The sequence below is a fragment of the Pelobates fuscus genome, chromosome 4 (assembly GCF_036172605.1).
Source record: "Pelobates fuscus isolate aPelFus1 chromosome 4, aPelFus1.pri, whole genome shotgun sequence".
Classification (NCBI taxonomy): domain Eukaryota; kingdom Metazoa; phylum Chordata; class Amphibia; order Anura; family Pelobatidae; genus Pelobates; species Pelobates fuscus.
The window spans coordinates 203,171,125-203,185,113 of NC_086320.1; the positions used below are offsets into that span (position 1 = coordinate 203,171,125).

At 41.7% G+C, this 13,989-nt stretch overlaps 1 protein-coding gene across 1 annotated transcript in view; it reads right to left on the bottom strand.

Moving 5' to 3' along the window:
* Positions 1–12,658: 12,658 nt before the first annotated feature.
* The window catches only part of UBE2QL1 (ubiquitin conjugating enzyme E2 Q family like 1), a 74,584-nt gene continuing 73,253 nt past the window's right edge, over positions 12,659–13,989 (bottom strand). The window contains exon 2 of the mRNA XM_063451857.1: positions 12,659–13,794. Within this exon, the coding sequence (XP_063307927.1) occupies positions 13,663–13,794 (132 nt within the window). The 3' untranslated portion in view covers positions 12,659–13,662. The remainder of the gene's footprint in view (positions 13,795–13,989) is intronic.

The following is a 13,989-nucleotide window of genomic DNA, read 5'->3' on the forward strand; positions in this document are numbered from 1 at the left end:
ACACACTTGGAGAATAGGGTGGGCCAGTGCTCCACTCCACATTTTAAGGCTTGTTTGGAAACTGCAGGTGAGGAGTCCAGTTCCAGAGTTTCAACACTCTGATTTACCTCACCTGACCTCACCTGTTAATTGCAGGTTCTATTAAGTACTCCCCTGTCAAAGGAGGAGTGAAGAGTGTGTTTGCTTCCTGTGAGTTATTATTATTGCCATTTATATAGCGCCAACAGATTCTGTAGCGCTTTACAATATTATGAGAGGGGGGATGTAACTATAAATAGGACAATTACAAAAAACTTACAGGAACAATAGGTTGAAGAGGACCCTGCTCAAACGAGCTTGCAGCCTAAAAGAGGTGAGGTATAAGACACGTTAGGGCAGGAAATATCAGTCAAATAGGGTGGGAGTGAAGCAGAGCTGGAGGAGAGAGTAAAGCACTGCCCTATAGGAGAGAGTAAGAGACAGGTGTGTAAGGTAGAGGTTACTCTGGGAGGCCATACGCTTTCTGAGAACCTAAAACAGTAAGGTGGATATTTATGTTTATTTATGTTGGGAAATGGACAAGCAATCCAACCCCGTTGGTTGATTATTTTGTTAAAGCGGCACTGTCATGCCGAACTTACCTTTCCTCAATCTCTTCCTCTTCTCCCCCTCTCTCAGGATCTGTTATTCTTTTCTTCCTGTCTTCTTTAGTTTTCTTTAAAATCATAAGACAAAGTAGGGACTCTGTCTTATGGAGGATTCCTCCGCTTGACCAGCTCTGACCAGCGGAGGAGCAAAGTGTGCTTCATTTCCGCTGGTCAGAGCAATTTTCCCATGATCCCTAGCTTTCCTCCCAGTTCCCACAATGCTTCCTGTCAGTATTGCCGAACGTCCTGTCACTTAGACAGAACGCCGGCAAAACTGCCGAATTGCATCCTAACAGAATGAGCACTGTTTCTCCATTGGTGTTAGGATGCAATTCGGTACTTTGTTCGGATCGGAATTTCATTCTGATGAATGAAACTCCGATCCTATTCATTGCCGCGGCTGCATCTTGCAGCTGCTTAGTAGATAACTCCCTAATTCCCACGTTATCAGGGAGCTATCTACTAAAAGGCTGAAAGACCTAAACTGGTCTTTCAGCCAACTTTACTAATACTAAGTAAAAATGAATAGTAAATAATATGCCCCTACTCGCTATACCGCGAGTAGGGGCATGTCTAATAAGCAGTGAGCAGCCTGTGGCTGCTCACTGTAAAAAAAATAAAAAAAAAATATTGCCCCCCACCCCTAAACGACGGGTGGGGGCTGTAAAGTAAAATAAGGGAGGGAGACCTATTGTCCCCCCCCCCCCCGGCCCCCACCCCTGAGCGGTGGGTGGGGGCCATAAAGATAATGAGGGGGGGGGGACCTACTGTCCTCCCCCCCCCGGCCCCCACCCCTGGGCGGCGGGTGGGGGCCATAATAGTAGTAGGGGGGGGGGGACCTACTGTCCTCCCCCCGGCCCCCACCCCTGGCCGGCGGGTGGGGGCCATAATGGTAATAAGAGGGGGGGGGGACCTACTGTCCTCCCCCCCCCGGCCCCCACCCCTGGGGGTCGGGTGGAGGCCATAACAGTAGTAGGGGGGGGGGGGGACCTACTGTCCTACCCCCCCGGCCCCCACCCCTGGGCGGCGGGTGGGGGCCATAATAGTAGTAGGGGGGGGACCTACTGTCCTACCCCCCCCGGCCCCCACCCCTGGGCGGCGGGTGGGGGCCATAATAGTAATAAGGGGGGGGGACCTACTGTCCTCCCCCCCCCCGGCCCCCACCCCTGGGCGGCGGGTGGGGGCCATAATAGTAGTAGGGGGGGGGGACCTACTGTCCTCCCCCCCCAGCCCCCACCCCTGGGCGGCGGGTGGGGGCCATAATAGTAATAAGGGGGGGGGACCTACTGTCCTCCAGCCCCCGGCCCCCACCCCTGGGCGGCGGGTGGGGGCCCTAATGGTAAAAGGGGGGGGGGGACCTACTGTCCTCCCCCCCGGCCCCCACCCCTGGGCGGCGGGTGGGGGCCATAACGATAATGGGGGGGGGACCTACTGTCCTCCCCCCGCCCCCACCCCTGGGCGGCGGGTGGGGGCACTAAGTAAATTCCCCCCCCCCCCCATCAAGGTGACTAGGGGTGCCCAAGCCCCTAGTCACCCACCCCCCACCCAAATAAAAAATGCCCCTACCTACCCCCCTCACCCTAAAAAATAGTGAGGGGGGAATAAAATTGCTAACCTGTAAAGTAAAATTAAACTTACCATTCGACGTCTTCTTTTTTCTAAAATCTTCATTTTCAGCCCCAAAAAAGGCCAAATAAAAAACCATCATAGCCGTCGAACTAAAAATAAAATAAAAAAACCCGAGCGCAAAAAAAAAACCCGACGAAAAAGAAAAAACCCGAGCGCACAAAAAAATAATCCATCTTCACCCATGGAGGGCTCCGCGCAGACTGAGCTCCGCAGGGCGGGGCAAGGCTTATAAAGCCTTGCCCCGCCCTGCAATTAGCCTAAGAACACTCTGATTGGTGGGTTTAAGCCAATCAGAGTGCTCTTTGTCATTTTACAAGCGTGGGAAAGTTCTTTGGAATTTTCCCACACTTGTAAAATGACACAGAGCACTGTGATTGGATGGCTTGAAATCCATCCAATCACAGTGCTCTGTGTCATTTTACAAGCGTGGGAAAGTTCTTTGGAATTTTCCCACGCTTGTAAAATGACACAGAGCACTGTGATTGGATGGCTTGAAATCCATCCAATCACAGTGCTCTGTGTCATTTTACAAGCGTGGGAAAGTTCTTTGGAATTTTCCCACGCTTGTAAAATGACACAGAGCACTGTGATTGGATGGCTTGAAATCCATCCAATCACAGTGCTCTGTGTCATTTTACAAGCGTGGGAAAGTTCTTTGGAATTTTCCCACGCTTGTAAAATGACACAGAGCACTGTGATTGGATGGATTTCAAGCCATCCAATCACAGTGCTCTGTGTAATTTTACAAGCGTGGGAAAGTTCTTTGGAATTTTCCCACGCTTGTAAAATGACACAGAGCACTGTGATTGGATGGCTTGAAATCCATCCAATCACAGTGCTCTGTGTCATTTTACAAGCGTGGGAAAATTCCAAAGAACTTTCCCACGCTTGTAAAATGACAAAGAGCACTCTGATTGGCTTAAACCCACCAATCAGAGTGTTCTTAGGCTAATTGCAGGGCGGGGCAAGGCTTTATAAGCCTTGCCCCGCCCTGCGGAGCTCAGTCTGCGCGGAGCCCTCCATGGGTGAAGATGGATTATTTTTTTGTGCGCTCGGGTTTTTTCTTTTTCGTCTGGTTTTTTTTTTGCGCTCGGGTTTTTTTATTTTATTTTTAGTTCGACGGCTATGATGGTTTTTTATTTGGCCTTTTTTGGGGCTGAAAATGAAGATTTTAGAAAAAAGAAGACGTCGAATGGTAAGTTTAATTTTACTTTACAGGTTAGCAATTTTATTCCCCCCTCACTATTTTTTAGGGTGAGGGGGGTAGGTAGGGACATTTTTTATTTGGGTGGGGGGTGGGTGACTAGGGGCTTGGGCACCCCTAGTCACCTTGATGGGGGGGGGGGGGGGGAATTTACTTAGTGCCCCCACCCGCCGCCCAGGGGTGGGGGCGGGGGGAGGACAGTAGGTCCCCCCCCCCATTATCGTTATGGCCCCCACCCGCCGCCCAGGGGTGGGGGCCGGGGGGGAGGACAGTAGGTCCCCCCCCCTTTTACCATTAGGGCCCCCACCCGCCGCCCAGGGGTGGGGGCCGGGGGCTGGAGGACAGTAGGTCCCCCCCCCCTTATTACTATTATGGCCCCCACCCGCCGCCCAGGGGTGGGGGCCGGCGGGGGAGGACAGTAGGTCCCCCCTCATTCCCATTATGGCCCCCACCCGCCGTCCACGGGCGGGGGCCGGCGGGGGAGGACAGTAGGTCCCCCGTCCCCCCCCCTTATTACCCTTTTTTTTTTTTTTTTTTTTTTTTTTTTTACAGTGAGCAGCCACAGGCTGCTCACTGTTTAGTGGACATGCCCCTACTCGCGGTATAGCGAGTAGGGGCATTGGGGAGATTTTAATCTCCCTTGTGCTATTATGGGGGTCATATTGACCCCCATAGAGTGAGGAGGGGACCTGGGGGGCTTATGAAGTGGTGGGGAGCACTGCTCCCTGCCGCTTCTGTCTTTACATATTGCAAGGAGGGAGCTGCACGCCGGTAGCTCCCTCCTTGTAATAAACCGAACAAACAAACGAACACTGATACACAGTGTTAGTTTGTTCGTCTGATTTTTTCTATTCATTCATTCGTCTGTCTGATGAATGAATGAATAGGTGAAATTCCCGTTCGCATGTCCAGATGTTTCACTGGGCATGTGCGGGAATCTCAGGGCTATCTAGTGTGGGCAGATGACGTGTCCCACAGGGACTTCACCTACCCACACAAAGATGGCGGCGCCCTGAATATAGATCGGGGCAGAAAATAAAGAATAAAAAATAGGTAATGTGGGGGGCATAGGGGCATTTGGGGGTGACTAGGGGGTCGATTGGATGTAGTTGAGGCGGGAGGGGGGTTAAAAAAAAAACGGAATTCGGCATGACAGTGCCGCTTTAAGTTAATGCTCAGTACAGCAAGGATTTTGTTTTTCTTTATTTTGTTACATTTTGTTATACCTTATTGCACATTGTTGAATTTTGTAACCACAATAAAATGAGCAAGTAATTTTACCTCCTCCAGCGTGTGAAGCGTCTCTGAAGCCTGAAAAGACTGCGTGTAACACCCTAATCCCAGGACAAGGTACAAAAGGAAAGGAGTACTTTTGTCACAATATATAGATAAGAAAACAAAAGAGTAAACAATAAAACTGTTAAAACACCGTTATCTGGCGAGTGTTTAATAGAATTTGGAATGCATTTTGAGGAGACAGAAAACTGAACCGAAGTAGTCAAGTAATGACATAGTTGATCAACTAGTCATGGTTAGCATATGAGTTCAAAATAGTTGCTTGTAAAAATTGGGTGACCTATGTTGGATCTCATTGAAGAGGTGCAGGTCTTGGAGGAGGTGATGCAGGTCCCAGTGAATTAAGTGGTGTACCAAGTAATCCTTAGATGGCTACTAACTTGAAATTTTGAGTTACTTCGTAGAATAATAAAGTAGTGTGAGGTGTGAGATGCTTCAATGATACTTTTTGTCCATAGACTTGAGAATTGGGGTAAAAGGATCAAAAGATTTTTTTCTACGCCATAGAGGCCTGCCTTAAATGCAAGATCCAAACCCTCAAATATTTCTTCATTACTGATTTAAATGCAGTATTTTACTGTCTATTCTGAAACTCCACTATTAAGTTGTTTGAGGCAATAGGGAAGACCTATGTGTTCCCTATTAAGCATGTAGGGATGTATATAAAAAAATACCCCTTTCTGTTTCATTAGAGATTTTTTTTTTGCCAGAAGCTCAAGGAAGCAAGGTGAATGGTTAGAGTTAGGACCCACCTAAGACGTCTGCCTTGACGTGACAGGTGGGCATACCCTCTCATGGCCATTGGAGGTAACTAAAACCTCCATTTGTTTAAAAATACATAGGGATGTGGAAAGAGCGCAGGTAACTTTTTTTCTTTGGTTTTTACTATATGTATTTTGGCTGATGTGTACTATGATCATTGCTGCCGCCCGGGAGTGATGGGAGTCTGAGCACAGTATTAGTAGGGGAGACTTAGAGTGTTGTGCCTGCACAAGACAGCTATCAAGTTGTATTGCTTTTGCTTGTTTTGATAGCAATGCAGTAATAATCTACAAAAAATAAGGTAGTTCAGCTTGAGTAATATCATCAGAGAGATCATGAATCTTAAGAGTATTTTGCCTCCTTTGATTTTCCAGAGCAACGAAAAGTAGATCTAACACCCTCGGGGGCCCAATGCATGTTTAGGACCAACTTTCCAAGCCAGTTGATTCTCACACCCAGCAGGTCTGTGCTCTCTTCCACATCTTTTATCCAATAACCCTGTAACGTTCTCCCTATACTGTTTACCGTCATCTACATCTATAATATATATATATATTGGGGAAAAAAAAAATATATATATATATATATATATATATATATATATATTTTTTTTTTCAATCTTTCTTTTATTGAGGCAATAAAGGTAAGTTACAGAAGAGAAAGGAGTGTTAGAAAATAAGCAGATGACATATGAATGCAATGGTACACCAACTCCAGTGTATGACAGCCTCATTTAAAAAAAAAAATAAGTCAAGATCACGGTACAAACGCAGGTTCATTATTCGACAATTATAAGAATTTTATTTAAGCAGTAGTGAGCTATCTAGGCAAGATTAATTACTGTGATAATGTTGTTTGCAGATTTAACAACTAGTAAAAAGCAGGTTAAGTACACATGCCATAATCCGATTGGTTAGGTAGGTATATTCATCATGAGGGACTGCTGGATAAAGTGGGTTTGGAGAGTTAGTATGCAGGATTCAACTGGCTAAGTTACACAGTGACATTGATGTGCAAAAGGGGTGCAGCAATTCCAGTTAAACAATCAGGTAATGCAAGCTATTGAGACAAAACACTCCACTGAGCTACTGCACTGCTAAAATCAACATGCTTAATACCGCCTGTATAGTACTGAGCTACGCACATCCTAAATGTAAGCAGTGTAGCTACATTATGCTGAGTAGGGCATTAGACAGTACCCCATTTATAATCGACGAGCAGGCTTGATGAATAACGGCATACGGTCAACATGTGGAGCAAGAGTTAATATAAGCCACTGGAGTCTCGGAGGGGGGAGTTCACGCTACCCTCTGGGATCAGCTTCATGAGACCGCTGGTGTAGACACAGGGGTATACACGCTGGATCATCAAGTCTCGGCTTCCCGTTGAAGTGTAATAGCCGCAGGGTACCAACATAACAGGTGGTCTGATAAGCACCACTCTGCCAACCCTAGGCTCTGCTTAAGCCTGCCAACTGTGCCCACAGTTCCGGCTCCACTAGGGGCCAGCAACGGAGATCCTGGCTGGGATGTTCTGTCCAGGAGTGGGGTCGTGGTTGGAGGGTTGTCCTCGGGGGGGCTCAAATCCAAGGAAGGCAGTTGTGGGGACCAGTCCCATACACTGGGCCTGGAGCATTGGACAGCAGAAATGCCATTGCCATTCACTGGTAAGACAGGTCCAGGGGTGAGAGCTGCGGTCAGCACATGTCTTGGTTTGCAGGGAAGCAGAGCTTTGCCCACGGTAAGCCACGTGGACGCCACTTTGTGGATCAAGCACGGGAACCCATTGGCTTGGTTAGATCAGCTGTGGTGGTCTGTGTGGCATCTGTTCCCTCCAGTGGGGACCGGGATAACACCCACCGGTCATCTACAATATTTTTACTTACATCCATAAGGAGATCTTTATTAATGTTGTAGTGACAGATTTTAAATCTCTAATTCATTTTGATGTGTACATTTTTCCATTAGTGGGTTGGCCCAAGCTTATTTGGATTTCCTGTTACCTGGAAGATATTCACTATAGTTAAAGTTTTCCATCTCAAGCAAAATTGACAATTGTTTAACCTTGTTGGGGGTTTCACCATATTAATTGTATTCCACAGATTATTTTAAGACTCAGTTTGATTTTTTCAGAATTTTCTCAATTATATACCAATCACCAGAAGTGGATTTGGCAGGCACTCTCAATGTTGATGTGGGTTTGATCGTTGGGGCATTTGAGGGCCAATGTCAATACTGGAGTACTTCAGAAATTCTAAGTGCATTATCTACCCCTCCATAGAGTTTGTTTTCTTAGCACAGCTAAGCTTGTTAGATGCCAGGCTGCCCCTTTTCCTGTGATATCATCAATGTTATAAACAGCATTACTGGCAGCTCCCCTTTTAATCCTACTAACCTCCCAACATTTATACCTCCCAATTTCAGAAGGTATGGGATTTAAAATCTATAGGGTTTTATTCCCTAAATCTAGCAGAGACTAGTGATTTAACAAGGCAATTATAAATTATAGTACATTTCAGAATGCATGAGATGATATGAGGGAGTAGTGCCATTAGAAAATTCTCAGACACTGATAAATATGTAAAACAAGAGGAAAAGGACAACAATACATAGTGTAGTATTTTTGGTATGAATTGGTGAAAAAAATAAAGAATAAATATACTGCACTAGATTATTTTACATACACCTCAGAATACTTACTACTGGATTAAAATACATACCAGATATTCCCAGGTGGGGATTGTACTGCCAAAGCGCTAATTTAAGCTCTACACACTGTAAATGCATTTCTTCTTTATTTATTTTTTTACCTAATCACAAATGTATTCTTCCTCTTGTTAAACATATTTATCAATGCTTAAAGGCATTGCTATCTCCTTTTATCTCACACTAATTTAACTGGACCAGAACAGCAAGACTCTGCTTTGGTTTGATTGAGCTGCCTCCTATATACAACTGTATGTACAAGAAACCTGTCATCCTTATATTTCACAATACATACTATACATAAACGTAGTCTATTATGAACTGTCCAAAATCTTGCGGTCTCCACACTCATTATATTCATATATATATATATATATATATATATATATATATATATATATATATATATGGTTAATCAACTTCGTACGATATGTGTGTGTGTGTGTGTGTGTGTGTGTATATATATATATATATATATATATATATATATATGTATATGTGTGTGTGTGTATATATATATATATATATATATATATATATATATATATATTTCTTTATTTGCTGTTTCTCTATTAAATACATTCAAGTATATTGTGATTGGGATCTGAAGTGCTCCACTGTCCAACCTCCATCAGCAGTAATATATTCAATGAGTCACTTACTTGAATATTGCCTCCTTTGTGCAGATACTCTTCAGATAACACTTGTAGTTTATACATATATGTCAAAGATAAATCAGTAAAATTAACATTTCATTTCTTAATTTAGTAGCAATTTGACGAGTACATTGCAGAGATGACATGCCAAACTATGTACAGTATATTAGCAGTTGAAATGCACTTTAACAGCACACATTCTTACAACATGCATGAAGATGTCAAAACAGCCAGAGGCGTCACACTTGATATTTAAAGAAGAATGGAGATGGTTGCAAGGTCAGTCAACAATACGGACAAATTATGCTGCCAAGGGCATGAAAACCTGAATGGGTTATGGTGGAAATAAGTGCATTTAGGAAAGAGCTCCAGAATCGCAGCCTGCCCATGATACCTTGGCCAATAACATATATATTCCTCATTTCTGGTAATAAGGAATACATTGCATTATCAGCACCTTCTGATGATCAGAATTATTATTATCTGGGAAATAAAGGTTTGTTCCCCAAGGCAAAAGTCAATAATATATGAATCTCAGGAGTTGTGCAATAAAGAACTTTTTTTTTTTTTAAATACACTATGCTCATACACATTCTATAAAGGTGTTGGTATACGTATGAAAACATGGAGACAGAATGACTAAATTAAATGAGCATTTAAAGGACACAATTGAAATTATGAAAGAGTGTATGTAGCAATCAGCACACACTACAACACATGTAAAAGTGGTGTATTGGTCATGTAATACAGTCAAATTTATACTTAGCCTATCACTGTGCTCAAACACCTGTGGTTCTGTTGCATCTTCTGGTTCTCAAGCTTGTTTGGCAGCGGGTATCCTGATCTGCTTATATATTGTGAATATTTGGTAATGTAATACTTGCCTTTCCGTATTTTGTTTTGCATAAATGTACTTTTATATGTATTAGTCTGTAGATTCATCTCTATTTTAAGCAATGGGATTGCTGTATAATTCACACTTTAGGAGTTTTTTTCACTAAACTCTGAATTGTAGTGCATTGAAATCCAAATGTTGGATTTTAGGCTAAATAGTCAAACACAGCTATAGCTTTACTGCTTTAAGTTAAATTTTGTCATTCGAATTTCAGCTTTGCTGTAATTTGAATTTTGGTGAATAAATTCCTTACATTAAATGAGATAGATGTGGACTGGATAGATTGTAGCATGCTAACTGCATTTTGATCATACTGTATGCCTAAATATCCATTTTATAAGAAATAAGATTAAAACTGTGTTAGATTGTGGATGCTGGAAAAGGAAGCCAGCTGTGCAGCATCTCAGAGTCAGAGGTCATCTCAGCCTTTTATCCTTTCTGAAGGCAATACAAAGAGCACCGTTAATTTGACTAATAATAACATCTAGACCCCAGGGTCTACTTGGAACCTTTTCCTGGTTAAATACTTTGATATTATTATATTTATATCTTTCTTCATAAGAGTTCTAATTCACCCATATTTCTGTACAAGTTTCAGAAGCACCGATTTATTTAGATAATTTTTGTGTGTACTTACATTTAAGCATTTTGTATTGCCGCAATGTCAATCCAGCATGCATACTCTCTTTTCAGGTTCAACATCAATTATTTAATGTACTTCAAGTTCACTGACTTTAATATTCCTGCCTCTTAGTACTCCGTTCATAACCCCCTGACACCCAGCATTCAGTATATTCATCTTGTGCTGCCTCAAAAATTACATGATCTTAGAATTATATATATCCAAGTATTCAATTGGCTTATTGTAGGTATCTCTCCATGACAACACCAGCCCCTTACATTTTATCACCCCACCCCAATACTTAATTTCTTCTCTATAGAATTCCTTCCTTCTTCCATCAATTTATTTTAGGCCACTTCCTTTCTACATTCCTCCATTCATCTATCATAGCCCTTTGTGTCTCATTATGTCTAACGCAAGCGATCTTCTTCATTGGATGTGTCTCTACTAACGCTGCCTCTTATCATTTCAGTTCCAGATCCTTTTGCCATAGGATCATTGCACATTCAAGCATCCCCAATACCCACTTGTTTTCCTAAAAATCACTTTAATTCCAAACCCTCTCCTATAATAACCCTTACAAACACTATTTAGTGGAGGACCCCCATCCCCATCTGTAAGTACCATGTCTTCAATTTAGGACTCTCTGCATCTTTGCAGCCTTCTTTCTAGAACCGCTAGCACACTCCCAGCTCACTACAGCTACGATGTACTGTGTTTAGAACATTAGTGATGTGTCTCGTCAGCAGACAAACTAACCCTCAGGGATTACATGATCATGCCATGTGAAGTATAGACATACCTTTTCAATTGAGCCATACTTTTAATCATTGAACCTCATACAATTTGTTTTGTGCTACTATCTGCCGACTTTATGCATTGTGTTGGACAAATATGGGTCCATTATTTTAAAATACAGCCACCAAATCTCAATGAGAGAGATGTTCATCTGAGCAGTTATGAGATATACCTTTTGAATTACTTCAACATTCCTTTGCCTTGCTTCTGCTTTCATCATTATGCAGCTGATGGATTTGGAAAGGTGACTATCCTACCAATCTTCAGTTTTTTGGGTAACTGAAAATGTGTTCTCTTGCAGCATTTTGCTAAATGTTTGTTAATCCATTCTTTCAACTTTCACACAAATCTTATAAGATGCTAAGTAATGAGATATATTCCCAAGAAGAAGCATGATGACGCCCCCACCATACTTCACTATTGGACTGGTGTATCTTAAAGCATTAATAATGATAGTGCTGTATCATACACAAGAGTTTGAATTTTGATGAAATACGTATTGGCCTCATATAAACATAGAACCTTTTCCTCACATGGGTGCCAGTGTTCATTTATGTTTTATGGCCACCTTCCCATAGAGGTAATTTTTATAAAAAGTTCTTAACACACTTGATTGATGAACCATTACTGCACATCTAGCAACTATAGTCTTTCAAACTTTTATGGTAATATTGGCATTTCTGAATGGTCTCTCCTAAGTCTCCTTCTTGACTAAGCACAGAGCAATAGACATTTGCAGGGTAGTGTAGAAACACTTCATTTTAGATTGTATCCTTTACCAAGTCTATTTGTATATGTATTACTATAGCTTTAACATCTTTACTGTGTATTTTGGTCTTTATTTTCCTTTAGTTCCACAATACGGCCAATACGTCTTCAGCAAAGATAGTTGTATCCTCGTTAGGAAATTTCTTTCATCTGTGTAAACTGGGAGTTTCCACAGCCCAGGCGTTGAATACATATGCAAACTGCATGTCTTCATTTTTCCCTTATGTTTTTCCCAAACAAATATCGAGTGTTTTAATAATATAATTGATTTAGATGGAAGTTTTAAAACAAGATTTTAGATGAGTAAGCATTTACCCTGCTTACTGTAATTCCATTATATATATCTATGACATACATATTTGCACAATTATTTAATGATCAGTGTTCTAATGATCCTTAGGCAGTAAAGCATATATAGCAGAGATTAATAATTAAGAGTTACTCACTTTAATCAAAAGAGGTTGATGCATATATTTGTCATTATTTAGGATTGATAGTACCACTTTGGGGTCTATAACCACGTGTTCCTCGTGTACCTGTTTTATAGAAGCTTATGGTTTTTAATGAGTATAATTAGTGAATAATGTGCAGTAACTTGTTAATGTACAGTAGGAGTGTTTACAAATTAACTTTGTGTCAGTCAAATAATTTACGCACACCCACCACTTAAGGTTAGATTAATCACATCACAAGGGACTGAAGCTTGGAGTTTTATGACCTTTTTTTTCTCTTAATCTATACATCTACAATCAATTATGTAAACAAAATGTGTGTGCATATTTTATATGTTGCGCATCTGTCCCAAGCAACTTTTTAAAAACACAGACGATAACAATAATCAATAAATAAAATACAATCAAAGGACTTACATCTAACATGAAAAGTGAGCCTAGTGCAAGCATCCATAATGCATATTTACTGGCCTTAGAATTATTTTTAACAGTATTCTTTTAAATCCTTTACGCCACACACTTGACTTACTATTAAGTGAATTTTTATTTTTCAATAGCTCCACACTATTACTCTGTATTAATTTTTCCACTGTTATATTTCGTCAGTTATCCAACACAGATCACATCGAACACAAATGAGGTCTAAATTTTGAGTCACAGCGGACCACAGCTCCACATAAAAGACAAAATCTTCAAAGTTGTCTTGACCTGCCAGGAAAAGAGACAAAGATAAACAGCACAGCAAACATGTACCTGCAAAGCACTGCTTGCTTATTAAATATTAACGGCTCCATTTACATTTAAATAAACAGAGAGGCTGCAGATGGAATTTCCACTGCTGCCTTTTGGCATTGCTGTCAGGGAAAGAAGCCGAAAAATCATGCGTCTAGAATGGACAATGAAGTAATTTCAATCTCCGCTCTACGGTGACCTGAAGATGATCCCTCATCAGTCTGGAAAAATGATTGTAACACGACATTCTTTTTCACAATCTGTTTTCTTTCCATGTCTTCTTTTGTAAACACATATGGACATAAATAAATTAAGTCTTCCTGTCAATCACATTCTTAAATTGAAGCTGAAGTAGAAAAGGACGGATGGATGGCTGATGAATGAATGATGTACAGCACTGAGGAGATGGAATTGTGATCTTTTTATTCTTAAATATATTCATTTATTTATTCTTTTTCTTGGTTAGGTTATTTCCATCCCCCTTCCTTGAAGTCTGTCTATAGTAAGCATTCTTGCGTCAGCCATCAGACACAGGTGGGGTGACCCAGCCATACTTCTCGTGAGTCTTCACTAAACTCTTAAATGTCGCTTCTGCCTCCTTGCGGCTAAAGGCCTTTTTGGACTTGCCTGCTTTCCTGCAGATACGTCCCTGTGAGAAGATTTAGGAAAGAAATAGAAAGAGTTACCATCACGTATCTAATTAACAATGTCAAATCCACCATGATGCCAGGACACATAACACATATAAATTGATCAGCGATATATGGAAAGTTCCCCCATGCAGTATGTGGAAGGTGAATGTAGAACATGGTAAATCAGATGATAGGTCAACCAAAATTTCCTA